At 45.3% G+C, this 22,683-nt stretch overlaps 1 protein-coding gene across 5 annotated transcripts in view; it reads left to right on the top strand.

Moving 5' to 3' along the window:
- LOC147629542 (protein tesmin/TSO1-like CXC 5) overlaps positions 1–20,442 on the top strand; it is a 28,782-nt gene extending 8,340 nt beyond the window's left edge. For 4 of the 5 annotated variants that reach the window (XM_086812817.1, XM_086812816.1, XM_086812819.1 and 1 more), the window contains exons 7-11: positions 18,408–18,776; positions 18,869–18,945; positions 19,018–19,112; positions 19,184–19,609; positions 19,721–20,442. In XM_086812817.1, the coding sequence (XP_086668943.1) occupies positions 18,408–18,776; positions 18,869–18,945; positions 19,018–19,112; positions 19,184–19,609; positions 19,721–20,007 (1,254 nt within the window). In that variant the 3' untranslated portion in view covers positions 20,008–20,442. Of the gene's footprint in view, positions 1–18,407; positions 18,777–18,868; positions 18,946–19,017; positions 19,113–19,183; positions 19,610–19,715 lie in introns of all 5 variants that reach the window. The other variant, XM_086812820.1, reaches the window with a different exon arrangement.
- Positions 20,443–22,683: the final 2,241 nt, after the last annotated feature.

The following is a 22,683-nucleotide window of genomic DNA, read 5'->3' as shown; positions in this document are numbered from 1 at the left end:
GGAATTTCTTGGGGGTCTGAATGGTACTTTTTCCGTACTTCCATACCCGTATGCGTTTGCCGTATGGAAAAACTATGGTACTATATATGGACATGGTTGCCATGAGCTAAGGCATCCAATGCTTGTGAGTATCCACGCCCTTCTACACTTCGTACATCCTCCATTCAGAGTCTGTCTAGATTGCTATCTAAGCTCTACTTGAGAGCATACGGGTGGACAGCACCATCACTTGTACCTCTTTGGTATGATCAGAATTTTAAATTCTCTCCATTGTGTATCTATTGCATTGCCTATTGTGCTTTGTCTTGCTCTCTCTTTCGGCTATGCCATATTCTTATAGAGCATCTGTTCACTGCTGTCTCCATGCTTGCTTTTCCCTTAACCTTGACGCAGCATCGGGTCACCTACCGGAATTGATCATGCCTGTTGCTAGGCCTTTGAAAATGATTTGAGAGTTAATGAGGTACTGGGTATGCGTACCTACCCTCAGGGAATGCTTCCTCTGGCTTCGCTTGTTGTAGATCACTTAATCTGCTAACTTGCTGCATCCTTTCTGTTGGAACTGTGCACCTTTCTTGGGACATTGCTTAGTGGGCTGAACCTGAACGCTCTGATACCAATGTTGCATGTGCAGAAGCCTTGTTGTAGTTATCCACAGTCCTAAGCCTGCTTAAGAACATTGATGTTGAATTAAGATGATTAAGACAAAGGAGAGAGAAGAAGAGAGGGACTCGGTGTCAGGGTTTTTTGTATTAATATGGTACAAAAAGATTACATGATGCTTGTACATAACTTAGGGCTATGGTCAGCTCCATAGGGGTGACCTTTGCCCTTCTACTGATAACTTATGATGTATGAATGATGAAACTTACACTGATAACTTATGACGTATGAATGATGAACTTCTGAATACCTAGACTGAATTATGACTTATTGCTTATATATATGTTGAAGGACCAGGTCGGCGAGTTTCCCCTGTTGTCGGCCAGTTATGTCAGACAAATATTCAGATTTGCTTCTCTTTAATGTTGCGCTTATGCTTGATGTTTTCCATTGCTAGCCATCCAATTGGGCACTGTCCTACGTAGTGCTTGGAACCCTAAGCTGGCTGTTGACAACTGTCTATCTGTTTGTTGCCGACAGGGTTCCATGCCCCCCATATGAGGTGGATGCTGATGATGATGAGATGATTCTGATCCTAAGCTGTAGATCATGCTGATGAAGATGATGATGTAGATATTGTTGTTGATGTTTTTGATGCTATTGATGATGTCACTATCTGCTGTCCTAAATGTTGCACTAATTAGGGATTAAGATAGTTCATACCGAAGATTAGCCATGGCACGGGCGTGCACGTGACAGGTACCCCCGTGCTACACATCACTAAATCTTTGGCCTACAACCATCACCCATGAACGTTACCCGTTCACACTTATTAATATAAGCGGTGATGTGCAATAGTGTGCCGCTATTAGTTTTTCCACACAACGCCCGCGTGTCCCACTCATTACGAGCGTGTAAATCTTGCGTATCGGTGTTCCATGTGTTGTCATGTGTAAGTCCCACATGTTGCCATGTGTAAGGGTCGTAACATTCTTTCCCCCTTTAAGGGACGGGGGGGTACACTACGGAGGTGCCTCCATCTCATAATATGTGCCGTATCGGACGCTGGCGGATCTCCTCAATATCCTCTGTGGTCTCAGCACCCTGATTAGGCGTCCCGCATGTCTCGCAAGAATAATCCGAATCCTTGCAACCTCCGTCTATGCTGGGATGCCCTCCTCCGTAGTCGTGGGCGTCTGGACCACCCAAGCTAGAGAGAGAGAGAGAGAGAGAGAGAGAGAGAGAGAGAGAGAGAGAGAGAGAGAGATATTAACGTCTGCAAAAGGCCAAAATTGGCCTATGAGACAAACAAGTAGTACAATGATGTTCCTCCAGTCATCAAGAGAAAAATGTGGAGTGAGAATAAAATGTACAAGTATGACAACACGACCATAGGGGACTCAATGGTGGTGTACAAACGAGAGGGTGTGGATGGAGTACTAGGGCTACTAATGCATCTCTATATGCTGAAGGGGTGATACAAGTATGATATGTTATCTACTCCTAACTCCATCCAGTCCCATAGTCTGGGTACAATATGTCATACATCCGATCTGAGGATGCCGTAAATGTCTGGAACATGGGTCCTGGATCAGAGCGAAAATGTGCCAGTTGCTCCTGGACCTCTTGCTGATGTCAGACCAGATGGCTGCGATCTCTCTGTGGTGTAGCCGTGGTGTTTGGTAGCGGGCTAGTCTGGGTCGTCGCCTAGCTCGAATCTCCTCCGCTCGCTGAGATGTCACTCCCAATGTGTGTGGCTGGGCTATTGGTGCCAATCTCTGGAAGAAGTCAGTCAACTGGGACTGTCTTCCTCCGCTATGATATGCGGGTGTCTGAAGTAAGATCTCCCTGTGTCTCTGTAGTGCTAGTAGTAGTCTGCCTAGCTGTCTCTGGTCCCATGTCTCCCAAATCTGTCTAAGTGATGTGGTCCCTCTAAAAACCTCAGGATAGCATGCCCTGATCTCTTGCAAAGCACCACACTGGCAAACAAAATGCTCCTCTGTCTCTACCCCCGTCTGGCATAATCTGCAAATGCGCTCTGCTCGAGGGATGTGTGCTGCTCTCCCAGTCTCGATCTCTAGTTGGTGTGATGAGACCCTTAGTCGCCCAATGGCTACTCTGGCTCCATGTGATAAGTGGACCTCCAAGTATCGTGGTCGCTGGATGAAGCCGTCTGTGGAGGTGCTCAAGAAGTGGTCTCTGGCATCTTCGTCGGGAGTGGCTGACTGGGAGATAGCCAAGTCTCCTGTATGTGGCCCTGCCAAATGTCATGTCTCATGACTCTGTCTCTCTGTCTGAGAGAGGCGTCTGTGTGGTGCAGCCAGGTCATACTGTAAGGGTGGTAATTTGTCAATATCAATGCTGTGTGATGATATCCACTGTACCACCTGGGAGTACCATGACCAGGTATGTCCCTCCTTAGCAAGCTGTCTGGATGCCTCAAAAGCAGCCCGAGATACCTGATTTAGTGGGAGCTCCCGCATCCTGTGTATAAAAGATATAGTCTGGAACATGGCCTATACTAACATAGGTGGTACAGCAAACTCCGCTCGAAGGATATCATGTGGTACTAAAGGTTTGCTGCGGATCATCCGTGAGAGCATCAAAATCTGAGGGCACTCTATCTGTGTCCATGAGGATGTAGCCAAACCTGGTGCCCATACTGCTGCTGCATACATCAATGCTGGAGTAACTAGTGTATCAAATAGCCACCCCTTAGTACGGGGCTCTTGGAAGTGTGCCTGGTGACACTGGCGTTCCAAAATTGCTAGTGCTGCGTACCCTTGTGTCACTCTGTCTCTGGCTGCCTGTGCCATAGAGAATCTCCCTGATGGGTTGGTAAATGTGACCCCAAGGTAAACATATGAGCCCACCACCTCTACCTGTCCCCGGGCTAGTGTAAGGATAGTCTGGCATGTGACTGCTCTGCTGATGTATGAAAGACCATAACCTTGGTTTTCCCAAGGTTCACTATGAGTCCTCGCTCCGCACAGCAAGTATCCAGGGCCTGTAGATGCCTTTGTAGCCCTGTCCGAGTATCCGACACAAGAATGATATCATCAGCATATAATAGAATGTGTACAGTCGTACCTGAGATGTCAATCCCAGAGCCTCCTCTGTGTATGATGTAGTTTACTACCTCGTCGATGTATAAGCCAAAGAGTGCCGGGAGAGAGGGCAGCCCTGCTTCACACCAATGGTGTTGGCAATCATATCTGATAGTCCCCTTGGGCATCTAACTCGTCCAAACACTTGCTCATATAATTTGTAAATCCCCCACATCATGTCGGGGGGTATGCCCAGTGTCTGTAAGCGGTGGAAGAGGCGCTCTTTGGGGACTGTGTCAAAGGCTTTGCAGAAGTCCACAAAACAGCAATAGAGTCTCTGCCTCTGTGCCCGAGTTTGGTCAATCAGGCATCTCAGGGTGAAAATGTGATCAATAGTAGAGAAGGCTCGCCGAAAACCTGCCTGACCAAGGGCACGGAGTCCCTCCCTCTCAGCGTGTGTGCTCAATTCTGCCTCCAGGATAGCCCCATAGAGTTTGGCCAAGGTATGGCCAATCATGATAGTCCTGTAATTACCGGGGTCCAACATGTCCCCAGCTTTGTGGATCGGTACAATAGTGTGCATCGTCCACTCAGCCGGGAAACCTTCTACCAGAGCCCTGTTAAAGAGGTAAGCAATAAAAGGAGAGAGTGTGTCAGCTGCATAAATGAAATGCTCACCCTGTAAGCCGGTGTGATCCTCAGCTCTCCCATGTTGGAATCTATGTATAGCTCGAGATACCATATCGGTAGTAAAGAAAACCGATGAGGTCGGTGGAGTCTCGGTGGGGCGAGGGATCAGTGGCTGGTGCGGAACATCATAAAGCCCTTCTGCATAACTCTGCCAGCGTTGAGGATCAGTAATTGGGGTGGGGGGGCGTGGCTCTCTGAGTCGTCGCCAAGCAGTGGCTGCATCTTTACTCATGAGCATGTGGTAGATGTCCCAGTATTGAGCCTCCTCATATGTGCGTCGCTTACGGCGTGTAAGAGACCGCATCTGTCTACTGGCCTGCTGCTGTGTTATTTCCCCTTGCGCTATCTGGGCTCGGAGATGTCGATGAAGCTCTCTGCACTCATTATCATACCATCTATTCTGGGGCATGTCCCCGGATCTAGGTGGCTTCCCTGTCTGGAGATGGTGTGGAAAGCTGTGGCTAGCTGCTGTGTGCAGTATGTGTGAAAGCTGGCCGTCAGTACATCGATGGGTGCTGTAGGGTCCATACCAAAGAGGCCATCATGTACTTTTGAATCATAAACGTCTGCAAGCTCCCGGGTAAAGTGGAAGATGGTACGAGATGCCTAAGTGGTCGGGGGTGGCAGATCAAGAGAGCTCCTAAGAGAAAAAGCCAAATAAGTATGGTCCGCACCAATGGGGCATGTAGGGATAGTGAAAGAGTCTATCAGGTCTGTGCTCTCCCGCAAGCCCAATATGTAGTCCACAGTGCTGCTGCCTCCTGATGATGGGAAACATGTGAGTCTTCCCGATTCTGGCCATTGTGACATCCGGTTATAAATAACGAGATGGTGTCTAGCTCCTAGGTCCAGAAGGTGTTGCCCATAACTTGTACTGTCTGGCCCATTGTCCTCTGACATCCTCGTGGTCCCTGCATCCACATCGTCTAGTAGGATGAGGGGATCTGTGAAGTCGAATGATTCACACTGTCGATTCTGTGTGTGTGCATTGAAGTCCCCCATCAGGAGAACCTCCCCTATGGTCGAATAGTGTAGGATATCTGCGGATAGAGTGGCGTATGGAGACTCACTAGGAAGGCCCCCCCTCTCCTCTCCTCCTCCAATTTGGTCCTCCATGTGACCTGTGTTGAATCTCGACCCCTTAGGCGGGAAGTAGCATATTGCCAAGTAAACTGTTCTCACCTCTGAGAGCTGTAGGCTAATCCACATGTAGCGTGCCTCTGGGTCTCTGGACACCACCCTGATACGCTGGTGTAGTGCTCGTCCGAATAGTATAGCGATCCCACCTGAGCCTCTGGAAGGCCAAAATGAAATGAAATGATATATTAACGTCTTCAGAAGGCCAAAATGACCTATGAGACCAAAAAGGTTACAACAATTGGTGGATCCGATACATTGTCCTCCGTGTAAGAAAAACTAAAAACAACTAAACAACTAACTGAAACTGAAACAACTATGAGGAAAAGTAAGGTACTAGGAGCTCCTAATGGATAACATCTGGGAGGAAAACTCCAGCAACAAAGGTAAGCATCATACACATCACTATCCAAAGATGTCTCTCATCGGTCGATGGCGGATATCCTCAATGTCCTCCATGGTGAGTACTCTGACTGGACGTCTCCCATGCCGTGCTAGTATGGTCCTAATCTTCTGTTGTAGTCTCCGCCGGTGTCGAGATGGGCCTCTCATCTTGGGGCGCCTGGACCGCCCCAACTCTATAGCCCAATCAATCAGTGTACCTCTGGTGCGGCTATACTTTGGGGCTAGCTGCAATGCCTGCTGGCCTGACTGCTCAATCTCTGGTCGAAAGAAGTCTGTAATCTGCCTCTATAGGTGTCTCTCCCTCTCTGATCCCCTCCCTCTCAAGAGACCCTCTACGCAGCTCCAACAAGTATATAATCCGAGGCATCTCTGATCCTGGTATCTCATGACTCTAGAAAGTGGTTCGAAACCCTCTCTGAACAGCTAGTGAAAACGGCCTCGTATCTCATAATATACTGGACAGTGACATATGTAATGTAACTCTGTCTCTGGCTCCATCTGGCACAGCTGACAAATCCTGGCCTTAGCTGGTACTCCTCTGAATTTGCCAGTCTCAATCTCTAGCTGGTGTGAGGATGTGCGCATCTGACCAATAGCACACCGTAGCGCATGAGAAAGATGAGTATCCATGTAGCTGGGTCTAATCACAAACCCATCCTCCGTGAGTTGGAGAAGATGATCTCTATAGAAAGCCATCTTCGTACCAAGCTCGTGTGTTGGCTGTATCCATGTCCTAGTGTCGAGCTGAGTGAAGTCCTGCCTGATAAGTCTGGTAATCTCTGCCCGTGTGAGAGAGAGGGAGGGTGCATCCAGGGAGTACTGAAATGGAGGTAGCCTATCCATACTAAAGCCATGCAGTTGGAACCAAGCTGTCATCTGTGCATACCAACATGATCCGTCTCCTTGTGATGCCAACTGTCGTGAAGACTCCAGGGCTAAGTGAGCATATCTGTCTCTAGGGAGAGCCCAAGTGCTATGTATAAAGGAGACTAATCGAGTGAGTGCCTCTACTACCAATGGGGAGGCAGCCATCTCTGCACGGATAATATCATGTGGTACGGAGGCCTTGGCCCTAATCATCCAGGAAATGATAGAAACCAAGGGCCTCTCCATACATCTCCATCCATCAGTGCTACCAGCTCGGTTGTGGTGATTCACTGAGGGTCCCCATATCTCCACTCCATATAGCATGGCTGAAGTGACCAAAGTGTCAAAGAGCCAGAGCTTTGTTCAAGGTTCCTGAAACTGAACTGGCGAACACATCCTCTCTAGTCTCCCCAATGCTGCATAGACTCTGGTCAATCTGGTCTCCGCTGCTCTCCTCAAGTAAAATAGTGGGCCACTAAAAACCACACCAAGGTAAGTATATGCATCTGTACACTCCACTGTCTCCTGACCATATGTAAAGGTGGGTATTGACCTCCTAACCCACTGTGCTGTGGTGTTAAACACCATCACCTTGGTTTTACCAAGGTTAACAGACAATCCACTGTCTTGTGCAAACGTGTGCAATGCATCCAAATGACGCTGCATCCCCTCTGGAGAAATTGAGATGAGCACAGTATCATCAGCATACAATAACAGTGGAATCCATGTCCCTGCTAGCTGTGCTCCTCTGTCACCCTCCTGCTCTACATAGTCCTAAACCTCATCCACTTTTATCCCAAAAAAGGTGGGAGAAAGGGGGCAGCCCTGTTTCAGCCCAATAGTGGAGTGAACCATCTTAGATATACCTTGAGTAGTACGTACTTGCCCCACAACTGTCCTGTATAAAGCCATGATTCCCCAAATCAGCTCTGTGGGCACTCCCATCTCCTGTAGTCTGCGCATCAGTCTGGCTCTCTCGGTACTGTGTCAAAAGCTTTGCGGAAATCCACAAAGCAACAATAAATCCTCCTGCCATATAATTTGCCCTCCTCAATAATAGCTCTGAGTGTCAAGATATGGTCAAGAGTGGAGAAACCTCTCCTAAACCCTACCTGCCGTGATGCACGTATGCCCTCTCTTTCTGCCCATCTACACAACTCTTGCTCAAGAATAGATGCATATAATCTAGCCAAGGTGTGACCAATCATGATGGTACGATAATACCCAGGAAGCATGGGATCCCCTGACTTGAAGATAGGCACAATCGTGGACATATTCCAAGTCTCAGGAAAACCCTCACACATGGCTCGGTTAAACATCATAGCAATAAGCTCTGCAAGCATATCTCTGGCATAAATAAAGTGTTCTGCTACCAAACCATCATGATCATATGCTCTCCCAGTCCTCATCCTGTCAATAGCTTTCCTTAGCATCTCAGCAGTAAAGAAAGCACATGTCTCTGGGCATGGCTCCGATGGGTCTGGCAGGGGCAGCTGTCCTGGTGCTGTGTACAAGGATGTTGCATACTCACCCCAAATGTCTGTGGAGGTAATGGCTGGTGATGGTGAATGCACATGGAATAGTCTCCATGCCTCGCCTGAGTCCTGACTCATAAATAACTAATACAAATCCCTCTCTAACTGAGCAACATAAGCCCTCTTCTTCCGTCGCACTAGGTGCCGGAAGGTAATCCCTGACTGTCTGTGAGTGGTAACACCCATGAGCACCTCTCTTTGTAATCTGATCCTCATCTTTCTGCACTCCTCATCATACCAGCTGTTCTGGGGCATGTTCCCAGATCATCTCCGTGTAGGCTGACTATGGGGATATGCCTCTTATGCTGCAGCATGAAGCGTCTCTATCAATATTTGAGTGAGCTCATCTAATGGTCGTCTTGGCTCCTCGGCACATAAGCGTTTGTATATCTCATCCGTGTACACGGTGTCAGTCTCCCTCGTAAAGGTATAATGAGTGTGTGTGGAGACCTGTCCCAATGGAGCGGTGCTGAACTGAAATGTGAGAGTGAAGGACAAGATAGCATGATCCACTGCTATTCCAACCGGCCTAGTGCCTACCATAAAATCCTGAAAAGAGGGAATGAGATTGGGCTGAGCCATAACATAGTCCACTATACTAGCACCATGCCGATGTGGAAAGCTAGTGAAACCGCTCGATGTCGAGAATCTCTGTAGGCCATTCAGGATGGCCAATCCATGTGCAGCCCCCATGTCTATCAAATACCGCCCATACACTGTATGTTCCTCATCCTGTGAGAGTCTAGATAGGCCCATATCCCTAACATCAAGCTCCCTCAACATCTCCTGTGAGGTATCATAAAATACTGTCTGGTTATGTGCGGTCCTGGCATTGAAGTCCCCCAAGAGAATGATGTGACCATCCCTGGAGAACTCCCAAATGTCATTATGCAAAAGAGAAAAGGGAGACCGCTAGGTCATGCATACACTGATGTACTAGGAGAAAAACAGCATATAGCAATGTAGAGATATCTTCCCGTCTCTGCCCTCAGTCTAATCCACATGTACCTAGGCTGCTCATCTCTGTGGACTATATGTATCAGTGGCTGTAGCTCCTCTCTAAACAATACTGCCACTCCTCCTGAGCCCCGTCCTCTATGCTCTGAACGAGTCTCCTGTCTACAAGCTGTCTCCCATCGGTATCCACTAACATGTGGCATGGACTTTCCAGGAGCCTGATGCGTCTCACAGTAGAAGATGATGTCCCTCCCAGTGAAACTATCTTGAAAATCCCCTACACCAAGGCGTAGAGATCCATTACAATTCCGAGTAGCAGCTTTGAGTGTAGTCCCATAGGTCTCGCGCCGTCATGAAGAGCGCCTCTCCATAATCACCACTCTACCATCTCTATAGAAGGCCACTTTACCTTTCTCTCGGGCTGCCCTTATCTCGGGCATAACTTCTTTCATGTGGGCAAGTTGCGAGAGTGTGAGGTCATCTCCAAGAAATATTCCCGTCTGAGTGTAGGACGTCTCTTCACGAAGTCCTTCTTCGCTTCCATGGAGGGGAAACGAATGATAAGTGCTCTCTCCTTAGAAGATTCGCCTCTACCTTCTTTCTTCTTTCCCACTCTCCATGCCTAAGCGTCTGTATATCTCATCCGTGTACACGGTGTCAGTCTCCCTCGTAAAGGTATAACGAGTGTGTGTGGAGACCTGTCCCAATGGAGCGGTGCTGAACTGAAATGTAAGAGTGAAGGACAAGATAGCATGATCCACTGCTATTCCAACTGGCCTAGTGCCTACCATAAAATCCTGAAAAGAGGGAATGAGACTGGGCTGAGCCATAACATAGTCCACTGTACTAGCACCATGCCTATGTGGAAAGCAAGTGAAACCGCCTGATGTTGGGAATCTCTGTAGGCCATTGAGGATGGCCAATCCATGTGCAGTCCCCATGTCTATCAAATACCGCCCATACACTGTATGCTCCTCGTCCTGTGAGAGTCTAGATAGGCCCATATCCCTAACATCAAGCTCCCTCAGCATCTCCTCTGAGGTATCATAAAATACTGTCTGGTTATGGGCGGTCCTAGCATTGAAGTCCCCCAGGAGAATGATGTCACCATCCCTGGAGAACTCCCAAATGTCATTATCCAAAATAGAAAAGGGAGACTGCCCGCTAGGTGATGCATACACTGATGTACTAGGAGCAAAATAGCATATAGCAATGTAGAGATATCTGCCCGTCTCTGCCCTCAGTCTAACCCACATGTACCTAGTCTGCTCATCTCTGCGGACTATATGTATCAGTGGCTGTAGCTCCTCTCTAAACAATACTGCCACTCCTCCTGAGCCCCGTCCTCTATGCTCTGAACGAGTCTCCTGTCTACAAGCTGTCTCCCATCGGTATCCACTAACATGTGGCATGGACTGTCCAGGAGCCTGATGCGTCTCACAGTAGAAGATGATGTCCCTTCCAGTGAAACTATCCTCAAAAGCCCCTACATCAAGACGTAGAGATCCATTACAATTCCAAGTAGCAACTTTGAGTGTAGTCCCATAGGTCTCACGCCGTCATGAAGAGCGCCTCTCCATAATCACCTCTATAGAAGACCACTTTCCCTTTCTCTCGGGCTGCCCTTATCTCTGGCATAACTTCTTTCATGTGGGCAAGTTGCGAGAGTGTGAGGTCATCTCCTAGAAATATTCCCGTCTTCTTGAGTGTAGGACGTCTCTTCAAGAAGTCCTTCTTCGCTTCCACGGAGGGGAAACGAATGATAAGTGCTCTCTCCTTAGAAGATTCGCCACCACTACCTTCTCTCTTCTTTCCCACTCTCCATGCCTTTGTGTGGGGGAGGCGTCGAGCAGGGGCGAAACAGCGAGAGTGGCAGAGGGACGGGCCAGCCCAGGTGGGAGAGAGGCGGGCGAACAGCGAAGAGAGAGAGAGAGAGAGAGAGAGAGAGAGAGAGAGAGAGAGAGAGAGAGAGAGAAATGAAATGAAATGTTATATTAGGGGTACGCTATGGAGGTGAGTGGAGTAGAGAGAGAGAGAGAGAGAGAGAGAGAGAGAGAGAGAGAGAGAGAGAGAGTTATATTAACGTCTACGAAAGACCCCAAGGGCTTGTGAGACCAAAGGTAATACAAGGGTACCATGGATATATTGAGCAATGGAAAACTGAAAGAAAAAGTAAAGTGAAAACTTCTGACAGTACATGTGATCAACATATGATCTTGTGTAGTGTGAGATATGCTGTGATTAGCTACTAATGAAAATACCCGCTTCGGCCAGAATTGATGTGATGGTGGAGTGAATTGTGAAGCCTTTGTGATGGGAGCGTGTCATGTTGGCGGAGAACCTCACGAATTTGTCTTTGTGTGGAGGGACATGATGCTCTGGGTCGTGGATGTCTTGCTCGTAGAATGGATCGAGCTCTCTTGCTCAGAACTCCTCTGGGGCGTGGAGCTGGAGCGTGGGTACGGGTGGTGGGCTCTGATGTCGTAGTAGAGGAACTGTTGTGGGCAGTGGATTCTGATGTGGATGTGTGTACCACAAAGAAATCTGTGATGGTTCTCTGTGAGGTGTCCTATCGGAGCCGGGGTTGTGTCTCAGCATGCCGCCTCAACATTATGTCTCTGTGTCGTTTGAGCTCCATTAAGTACATGCCCAAGCACTTGTGATCCTCAAATTGTATCACCTGTGTGAGTGGTCCGAATCCCTCTCAGAAGAGGCAGTGGAATCTCCCGTGTATCTCGTAGTAAGCTGGGCAACTAAACATATAATGGGCCTCATCCTCTACTGCTCCTATCGTGCATACTGTACATGTCCTCTCCTCATGTGGGATATCCTTAGATCTGCGAGTCTCTAGTTTGAGGTGGTGGGAGGATACCGTGAGTTGGCCGATCGTGATACAGATAGCATGTGACATGTGTATCTGTATGTAGGGGTGCTTGAGCATCGAGAGGCTACAGGTGATGATGTTGTCACACATGATCAGGGGTAAGCCATCTGTACCACATGACATTCTACATGCAGACCATATTTTCCCCCATTTTTCCCATATTTTTCCCTATTTTATGGGCCTTTGTTGTGGGTTTCCCACCTTATTTTATACCATTTATGCTGTTTGTTTAGGTTGTGTAGCATCTGGTAGGCAGTCGGCCAGCTCATATGGGGTGTATATATACGCTGCCCTCTCCCTCACTTCTCATCGTTGTTTCTTGATCATTTTGGTGAGCACCTTCAGCCCTCTGCCTACGAAGTGCACTCCTTGCCTACAGGTTGGTTGTATCCATCTTTTCTCGAGGATTAGTGCGTCAATGTTTTGCTGTTTTCTTTTCTCTCTCTCTTGGAGCTTGAACGTTTTTGTCATTCGTCTTCATCTTTCCGCTGCCCTCTAGGCTCTGACACATAGGATGTTTCTAGCCAAGTCTTCGAGGGAGTGTCTTCAATCACAATTGCCATCTCCACTAGGTGGAGAATCTTTGGCTTCAGTGGCAGTTGCATTAGTTTCGGTGCTAGTAAGGAGGATTGTTCTCACGTGCCGTTTGTATTGGGTGGAGTATCTTCATTGTTTGATGTCATGGAGGCACCACGTCACACTGGAGTGCTATGTGACACACTGGCTCTACATCAATTGCCTTTCATATGGGTCTAAGGAGCCTATGCCACGTCTCCTAGGCATGTCGGCTAGCATAGCTAGCCTATTCAGCATGTTGGCCACCTTCTAAGCACCATGGATGGCATGGGCAGCCAGTCGGCAGCCTAGAGAAGCGTCCATACAGTAGTCGGCCAGTATAAAAGGCCTCTATACAGCAGCCGGCCAGCATAAAGACATGCCAAGCATGCAGTCGGGCAGCACCACAGTCGGGCAGCATCAAAGGACAACATGGGGAATGATGCGCAGCATTGATGCTATTAAAATAGCATTTTCCTTGTAAACAGGCCGACAACATATGTGAAAACTGACTAGTAGCTAAAATCCTTATATAAACAAGTGCCACGTTCACAACATAAATCATACATTATAAGTGTGCAAAATCTGAAAATGAAATGTGAAGAGGAAATCGGCCATCCTCATATGCTTTTTTGAAAGCTTGGCTTATGTCAAAAAGTACCGCAAACTTCGGTGATCGGTCTTGACTTAAATTCAGCTCCCAACAAGTAGTGTTTCCATACTATAAGAGCATGAATTATAACAATTCCTCTTTCTCATAGATGCCAAGAGAAAGCTCGGCATCATGCAACTTTCTGCTCTCATATGCAACGGTGCATCCTTCTTGATTTGGTACAGCTCCTACATGCATCACATTCAACATTGAATGGCTTTTGTAAATCAGGAATCACCGAAAGTGGTCTCAATGTAATGGTGCTCTTGAGCTTAAGGAAAGCATCAATTTCAGACTCTAACCATTTAAACATAGCTCTTTTCTTGGTAAGTTCATGCAATGGCGAGGCAACAATCATTGCAAAATGAAATATTAACCTCATGTAATATGACCATAAACCAAGGAAACTATGAACTTCATGTATGGATTTGATTTTTGGCCAGTCCTTAATGGCTTGGATCTTTGCAGGATCCATTTGCACGCTATCTTTGGACACATTGTGTCCAAGATAATAATCTTCGAGAGGAAAAATTTACCCTTTTTCCCATTAATCATAAGTTTATGTTTCCTCCATTCGTCAAAGACTATCTTCAAGTGCATCGTATGATGTTCCTCATTCTTTGAAAACACCAAAATTTCATTAAAAAAAGACACTTGTAAATGCTCTGTCATTTCTGAAAATTCGGTCCATCATTTAGTTAGAGGTAGTCAGAGCATCTGTGAGATTGAATGGCATAACCAAACACTGATAAAGACCAAAAGATACATGGAAGGTTGTCTTTTGTACATCTTGAGGCATCACTCTCACTACTCTTGAGATCAATACATGACAAACCATCCAATTTGTCCAAGTATCATTAATCCTCGTAATAATAGGAAATCAATTCTTGACAGTTATCTTATTAAGTGTCCTATAATCCACGCACATGCGAAATGAACCATCCTTTTGCTGCACAAGAAGAACGGGTGAACAAAATGGTAAAGAACTTGACGGCTTGTAGGAAGGCATGGAGTGCCAGGGTTGAGGAAATTAATTTTACTCAGTCTTAACATCAATCCTTTTAATCATGAATTTCAGAGGAAATTGTAATTTTGAACAAGCTTTTTCTTTATATGGAAATCTAAATATAACTAAATCTTGAAATTTTTTAGGAAGCGTTTTTTCTTCTTCCCTTAATTTGAGAAGGTTTTTGTAGAAATTGAACAAGTTCTAGGTTAAGGCGAACCTATGGTTGAAATTCAAATCAACACTATTGAAAATCTTGAAAAACACAATTATCAAGCTTGGAGGTTCAAGATCAAGATATTCCTTTAGTCATACGATCTATGGGGTATACTCATTGAAGTAGACATAATGCCAAACATGCCTCTAGAGCTACTAGAAACCATAAGGAGAGAAGCCGAAGTGATGATAAAGCTCGTTACTCATATTGGGAATATACCATTGGAGGTTTGTGAAGGAGGTACACAATGTTTGAGAAATGTTCTTTATGTTCTAGGTATTACAAAGAACTTGGTGTCAATTGGATGGATAGATTGTGGAGCAAAATATGCAAGTCGTTATGAATGCAGATGGGTGTACAGTGCAAGACTATAACTCACTTAAAAGTTCTTGCAATAGGTGGGAAGGTTGGAAGAATATTTATCTTGGATGCAATGTCTACGTTAGAGGCATGTGCATATACAAGAAGCTCATCTATGTCAGAGGTTGAGCTTTGGGATAAAAGACTTGGTCACATAAGTATCTCTCAATTGAAAGAGATGGCATATAAAGGATTGGTAAGGGGATTGCCAAATCTTAAAGGACAAGCATTGTCTGGACTATGTGAGCCTTGTTAAAAAGCAAAGTCGTCAAGAAAACCTTTCAATAAAGAAAGATACGTCTATCAAAAGCCTTTGGAACTTATACACACGGATCTATGGGGACCAACGCTAACTCAAAGCATTGGAGGAGTAAGATATTACATAGCCTTCATTGATGATTATTTGGATATGTTTTTTGAAAGCTAAAAGCCAAAACTTTGAAAAGTTTCAACAATTCAAAGCAGAGGTGGAAAAGTAAAGTGTTCTCAAGATCAATATCTTGCGAAGTGACACTGGAGGAGAGTATATGCCATGGGAATTTGGCAAATACTTAAAGCAACAAGGTATCAAAAAGGCAATTAACTCCAAGATACACGCTAGGAATGGAGTGGCAGAAAGGAAGAACTGACACATTGTAGAGATGGCAAGGGCCATACTATATGAGAAAAACATGCTAGACTATTGTTGGGAAGAGGCATGTAAATTATGCGGTCTTCTTGATTAATCGATCATAACAATGGAAGAGAAGTTCATTGGAAAAACAAATGAGATACGAACAAAGCTTGAATCAAAAGCTTTGAGATGTGTTTATTGGAATTGATTTGCAAAAGGGTTTGTACAATTGCTATGACCCCACAAACAAAAAGATATATGTGAGCAGAGATGTTGACTTTGATGAGATGTATGGATGGTATGACAAGCATGAGGAAATCATCGTCAAATATGAGCACTTGCATCCCAATCACCATATAAAGTGGGAAAAGAAGAAAGAGAGGAGAAGATGTCTCCATGGAAAGGAGGACTTCGCACTATCACGAGTGAGCTAAGCACAAGTGGTACTGAAGAAGCGATTCCTCGAATAAATCAAGGAAGTGAAGATGTGGAAGAAATTCAACCTAGAAAGTCCACAAGAGTAAAGCATCCAGTTCAAAGGTTGACCTATGACTCTTTTACTGTCAAACATTATGCTTACATGAAAAAGGTGACAGAGTTGGAAGAACCAAAGAGGTTTGAGGATGCTATACAAAGCCATGAGTGAAAAATGGCTATGGATGAAGCAGTTGATGCTCTTCAAGAGAATCAAACATGGGATCTTATCCCCCACAAGGATGACATGAAAGTCATTGAATGCAAATGGGTTTACAAAATCAAATACAATTTAGATAGATGGAAGTCTAAACAGGTTCAAGGTAAGACTTGTTGCAAAGGGATATGCACAAACACATGGAATAGACTATGAAGAAACCTTCTCACCCGCTTCAAAGATGGCTACAGTAAGAATCGTTATTGCTTTAGGAGCAAATCAAAGATGGGTATTTCATCAAAGTAAAAAATGCTTTTCTCAATGGTTACTTGAAGAAAAAGGTCCACCGTCCAAATGGAACAACCATAGGGATATGAAGATTTACATCATTTGACATTTGTGTGCAAGTTAGAAAAGCATTATATGGATCACCTTGAGCATGATTTGATAGATTCTCAAATTATTTGAGAAACATTGGCTTCAACGATCCTTCTTGGGTCCCCTTTCTCCTTGCCCTTAAGTGGGAGATTTTGGCACTTGGCAAGGTGCATGGTTCCTAGAGGAGGACTTGGGAAGGGAGAACCTAGTAAGAAATCTTATGTAGTGGATACGGACAAGAAGCCAATAAAGGAAGACCCTAATGGAAGAAGGTAGTGGAAGAAGGAGGAGATAATGCTCAAAATAGAGAGACTCTGAACAAAGGAACATAGCTAGGCCCGAGTGATGAGTCAAGGCTCTAGGCCCAGCCCTATGGCCAGGTTATGAGCCTTGCTTGAGGTTCAGAGCAGTCGTGTGAAGCGATGATGAGAAATGATAGCATTTAATGCTAATGTCAACAGTCGTGAGAATTATTTACTAGCTGACAGCAGTCCGTATGACCAACCAGCAGCCTGTGAGCAGCCCCTCAGCCCTTGCATAAATCATCTTATTTTTCATAGAAATCAGCACCAAAAAATTGCAGAAGTATGTGTGCTTGAGACTTTGGTCTTGCGCATGCATCAATTCAGCCAATCACTCTTTTGTGCTACAGTCCAAGGCAATTTGAAGCTATCTTCAGCATATTGCGTCTCCCTCAGCATATCTGCGTGTGCATAAGGCTCTCTGAAGTGGCTTCACATTTGTCTTCACCCCATTCGTCCTTGAGTTTGGCAATCCTCCGTCAATCGTCTTTAGTAAGTTTTCTGCATTGTAAATGAAGTTCTCCAAAGCAATAAAGCAAATAATCCCTTGCAGGACGGGGCCCTTAGGTGGGTAGATTGGGACCCAATCAGGTGTTGTCTCTACATTCTCTCTCTCTTCAGCTCTATCTCCTGTGAATAAAGATTAAAGATTGCTTCATGCTCATGCTGTCCGTTACACGATTGTACCAGTTGCATGTTACAAGAGGAAAGAGAGTGACAGTGGAGGATTTAATTCTATCAACTTAACCTATGATATATTACTCAATCAAATAAATCTCCTGCCAGATCTGTTGAAAATTAAATTGCTCAGTAAGTTTTTTGTGAAGTTTGAATAGAGCAAGGAACCTTGCTGTAGTCCTCTTAGCTCTTCCAACTGCTGAATTGTGCTGTATTAAGAAGCTGTGGACCTATTGCCGTTTGTTGCTGCTGTTTGGGCTGACTTTGCTACTCTTCGTGGCTTATCCTGTCTTCCTTGGATGGCTTCTCTGAAAGACTTGCAGAGCATGTGTTGTCTTAATTTATGTTTTGCATTAATTGCACTCATGCTCTGGTGGGCATCCTTCTGTTGTATGCTTTGGGCACTGTGCTTCACACTAATAGCCTCTCTTGTCCCCTTTTAGATTAGGGCTCACTACATGGGCTGATTCATCTACAAAACGGTGACCCTAACTAGTAACCTAGCTTGGCACATGCATTTGAGATTTGGAGCCAATGTATGTGACAGCCTTCATGATACACAGGACTAGAGGCAGCCATATTGACCAAATAGAAAAAAAAGATAATCATGATTCATCAGAGATAACCTCTGGCAGCTCTACCAAGTTCTGACGTATGGCACCACGGTTGACCACTACTAGTGCTTGCTCACACTAGACGAGTAGTTTTCATTTTTTAGCTTCTTATTAACATATATTTTAGGGGACGCTACATGCATCTCCTACTAGAGTATTCATCCATATTGTTTTACCTTTGACAATAATCTTTTGGATCCTTACAACAAAAAAGCCGGTTTGAAGGTTTTTTAAGTGAAGCTATTTTCTCACAGCTACTCGTTATGACTCTTGTAGGATGAAGCAGGGGAGTTTCCCTTTGCAGGGAGGCACAATAAAGGTTGCCATTGCAAGAAGTCAGGTTGCTTGAAAAAATACTGCGAATGCTTTCAGGCAAACATCCTTTGCTCGGATAATTGCAAATGCATTGACTGCAAAAATTATGAAACTAGTGAGGAGAGACGGGCCTTGTATCATGGAGATTTGGCAGCAAATATCAACAACACACTCCATCCTGCAATGTCTCTGGGGGCAGGGAGCCTGGCCTATACTTCCCCTTCACCGTTGTCAAAGAAGAGGAGAACACACGACCTAGTTTTTGTTGGACAAGGGCTGAAGGAACAAGCTCCTCTGCAAACTCTGCAAAGACTGCCCCACGCATTGCAGGTGCATATGCATTCTCATACCTTGACAGTGATGTTGTCACGGCTTTTTGTCACGTTTAAGATATATTTTGATCACACCTTTTGTTGCTGCAGCCTCCTAATGTCAAGATGGCTAGTACACCATTGCCTGGGACTGTCCCGACTGTGCCAACATCGAAGGTCTCATACAGGTTTGTTTATTTACATAGATGGGTTATGTTTGTGTTTGGAGTGGTTGATAATGCATACATGTACTTGTACAGCTCATTGTTAATGGGAGTAGTCCAGCCAGATGCAGTTCGAGAGCTTTGCAAACTTCTGGTTATTGTCTCTACGGAAGCTGCAAGAGCTTATGCTGGTAATGTTTGTGTGTCTTAGTTTGTGTATGCAATTCGAATGAAGCTCACTGAAAGTCTCATACTTCAACAGAATCAGAACTTAAAGCTCCGGATTCGGCAGACAATGGCACTTCAGCAGTTGTGAAGGATGATGTGGTTTCTGCTGTGAAGGCTCCTGATGAAATTAAGAACCATTCTCGATACTCTGCAGAGGGAGGAGCAGGGGAGAGAAATTTGACAGCAGAAGATTCAAACACAAACATGGATGTCTCTGAGTCTGAAGATGTTCCCGAGGGGCCTAAACAAAGAGCCATGTCTCCAGGGACTCTAGCATTGATGTGTGATGAGCAAGACAGCCTCTTCACTGCGCCTCCATCCCCATCAGGATCAAGCACTGGTGGATTTCCCATGCAAAAATCACCTCTCCTAGCACACATGCATGCAGAACAAGAGAGAGCGATCCTCTCCGAGTTTCGTGATTGTTTGCGACGGATCGTGTCTGTGGGAAACAAGAGATGTATGCTTCTCTCCTTTTAGAACTTTCAGTTGGTAACAGTAGTGGTAGTTTCATGCATGACGAAGCGCATGAGCCTTAGAAATAATGCCTTTTTCTTGTGATGTAGAACAGCTACTCAGTATTCGACGAAGGCTTCCAGGGTAGAACTGCCGGCCACATCACACATGCAGCAGCAGCAACCGGTGCCTAGCAGTCTTGGAGTTCCCCGGCCTGTCATGGTTGCTGCCCAGTCAGTATTAGCAAGGCCTTTGAGTACTTCAAGCTTTTCTATGCCAAATGGTTTCCCTGCGGCAAGTTCCATGGCCTTTGTTCCTGGTGCAAGGGCCTTATCTCCTGCTCCAGTGGTAGCACTGGAGAGTGCATTACCAGTCTCTTCAAGTACAACAGCCTTGCAATAACAACTGGATTGGAGAAGTTTTGTAAAACAGTTGATTTTTCTATCAATTGTTGTGACCTTGCAGTTTACGAGAGACAACCACACTCTATAGTTGATGTGAAAAGGGGAGGAAGAGGTAAGTTCTTGGGCAGTCTTTGGGAAACTATCCTGATTGTATTGACTTGTTCCAAGGCCTTGAAAATCTTTCCTTTACATTAAAATACCTTATGGTTCTTAGCATTATATCTTGGACCCCTTCATGGTGATTAAAGAGAGCCACACTGCAGACCACCACCTCTGTAAGTAATTGTAAGAAAGACTTGAAGAGCTGCACCTGATTTATGATAAGAAGAGTAATCTGTGTCTCTTTTATGGACGTTGTAACTTGAATACAGTTGTGGATTGTTGGTCCTCAAAAAAGGCCATATTTTTAAGGATAACATGTACTTTTGATCAACTAGGAAATTTGAGTATTGAGAATTGAAGGTCCTCAACATGCTGCACACTCTATATTACTTTCTCAACAGGAAAGGGTTGTTGATGTTGGTGTGCATGCTTATGTGTTTTCGTGGATAAGTAGTTGCATTATTGATGTACCACCATGGTCTCATACTTGGTCAATGGACATCGCCACATTCAGTCAATGGAAAGGATTCCATCAGTGATTCTAGATAAAGCAACAGGAGAGACTAAATTTACAAGAAACTAGAAATCAGAGGCCCATGCACGCAAAAGCCCTATTTGAAAATGGGGAGGCAGAAATATGAGGTGCAGAAGCTGTTGTTAGGAATTGCCCAAGTGTAATCATAAAATATGTTTATATGCCTTGGTGATTAGTCTCTGCTAGGTTTGGAGGAATATGAGGTGCAGTAGCATGCTTGAGAAGGATCATGGTAGCTTGCCTTTCGTTGTAAGGGGTATGTGCTATCCTAGGATTAGGGTTAGGTTTAACCCAAGATTAGGGTTAAGGCTTAGCCAGTGCGTGGGGACCTAGAGGGTTCACATGTGGGCTAAGGGCGCTAGTAGTTAGAAGAGGTCTAGATTGGCTAACAGCTTATAATTTATAGCCTAGGGCTTATAAATGAAGTGGAAAAGCTTATAAATAGAGCAAGGGGCAATGATAGCCAGGTTAATATAAGTGACCTTGGGGTCACTAGACGTAAGAGGTCAAGTAGTCATGCGGTGGGGCTTGGGGCTACCAAGGAAGCGTGTGGGTTCTAGTGGCCATAGAGCTGCAAGATGCATGGCTCTGCCTAATGGTATGGGACGTTAGGTTGGGGCCATCGGTACCAAGTAGGCTCGCGGCAATTAGATCTTAGGCTCGAGGTAGCCACAATCCATTGTGGTCATGTGATGCGCACGACAATGTAGGGTCTACAAAACCTTGTTAGGGTTTCGGTTCTAGGTCAGATAATCCTTCGGCATGGTATGTGGAGACCTTATCAAAGCTTGGATATGACAAGTGCTAGTACCCTAGGCACGAAGGATGTACAAGATAGTGAATTGTTTTGGCAAGAAAGCCTTGGTTTCTTTGCATGGATGTGCATGACAACAAGAAAGAGAGAAATCTCTTGTGCAGATGTGCAAGGATCCGAGAGGGTGTGAAAAAAATCACCTTCATGCAAGTTGAAAATTGCCTTCTTGATGAGCACAAAACCGTGATAGGGTTGGTAGTTTTTTGCTCCTTGCTTTTTCCCTTTGATGTTGGCAGACAAGGATGGTAAAGCAAGTAGTGTGTGGTTGTCGCATGAGGAGAGGGGGCATATATTGGCTTGATGTACATGAAAGTGTAGTGGCTTGACAAAAAACGGCATTTCTATGTAATTTTATTGGTTGAAATTTGGAAAAACCAGCTAGAAATATATCAAGCTCTTAAAAAAATGACTCACATTTACTAGTTTTTAGTTAAAATATCGGCAAAATATGTAAAGTTAGCCTAGAAAACCGGGTAGTTTATAAGCACGTCCTTATTTTGGTCGGTTGAAAAAAAATGCTTTTATCGAGCCTTAGTTGGTGGCCATGCGGGCGAGCGGGTTAGCTGGCCACGGGCAGCCAATGTTGCAACATGAATAAGGCCTGGGAAAGTCCACAAGCAGAGGGCATAGCGCAGGAGGAGCTGGGGCAGCAACAATGTTTGGATTATCTAGGGCAGAATTGCTTGACTCCAAGATGGCTAGAATAGCCTGAGTAGGTCGGGAGCAGATCAAGCAGTAGGATGGATTATGCAAGATGTCTGCGCAATCGGTTGGGTATAGCAGCAGCTCAACGACCATACAATGCAGCTAGGATGTGCGATGAGAGGTTGGGTTGCATGTTGTTATGGCTCACCCAAATCCCCCTTCGAACACATCCAACAAGAAGATTACCTGGTGAACCACAATTGTCATGAGGATCTTTTTAATGGCCGAGCTCATAACCCTTGAGGTCTCCAAGCTCTACAACTCCTTGAGAAACAATTCCACCGCGTCTTCCGCGTGAGTGTTGTCACACCGTCGCGTTGCATTACGTGTAATCGTTCCTTCTCTCACCTCACTTTACTCACACACACTCATTAGCATGGATTAGAGAGGGATTAGCAAGAGCAAGATGCTACTGCACATTGGAAGAGTTTTTTGTATTATGAGAGAGATTCACTTATATACATGGCCATAAGTATTCACACTCATTTAAACTATCGTTGGCCGAGCACTTTCGGCTC

Source organism: Cibotium barometz, chromosome 18 (genome assembly GCF_041138505.1).
Source record: "Cibotium barometz isolate CiBa-2024 chromosome 18, ASM4113850v1, whole genome shotgun sequence".
In the NCBI taxonomy this organism is placed as follows: domain Eukaryota; kingdom Viridiplantae; phylum Streptophyta; class Polypodiopsida; order Cyatheales; family Cibotiaceae; genus Cibotium; species Cibotium barometz.
The sequence above is the reverse complement of the archived record's forward strand: the minus strand, read 5'-3'. Positions and strand labels throughout refer to the sequence as shown.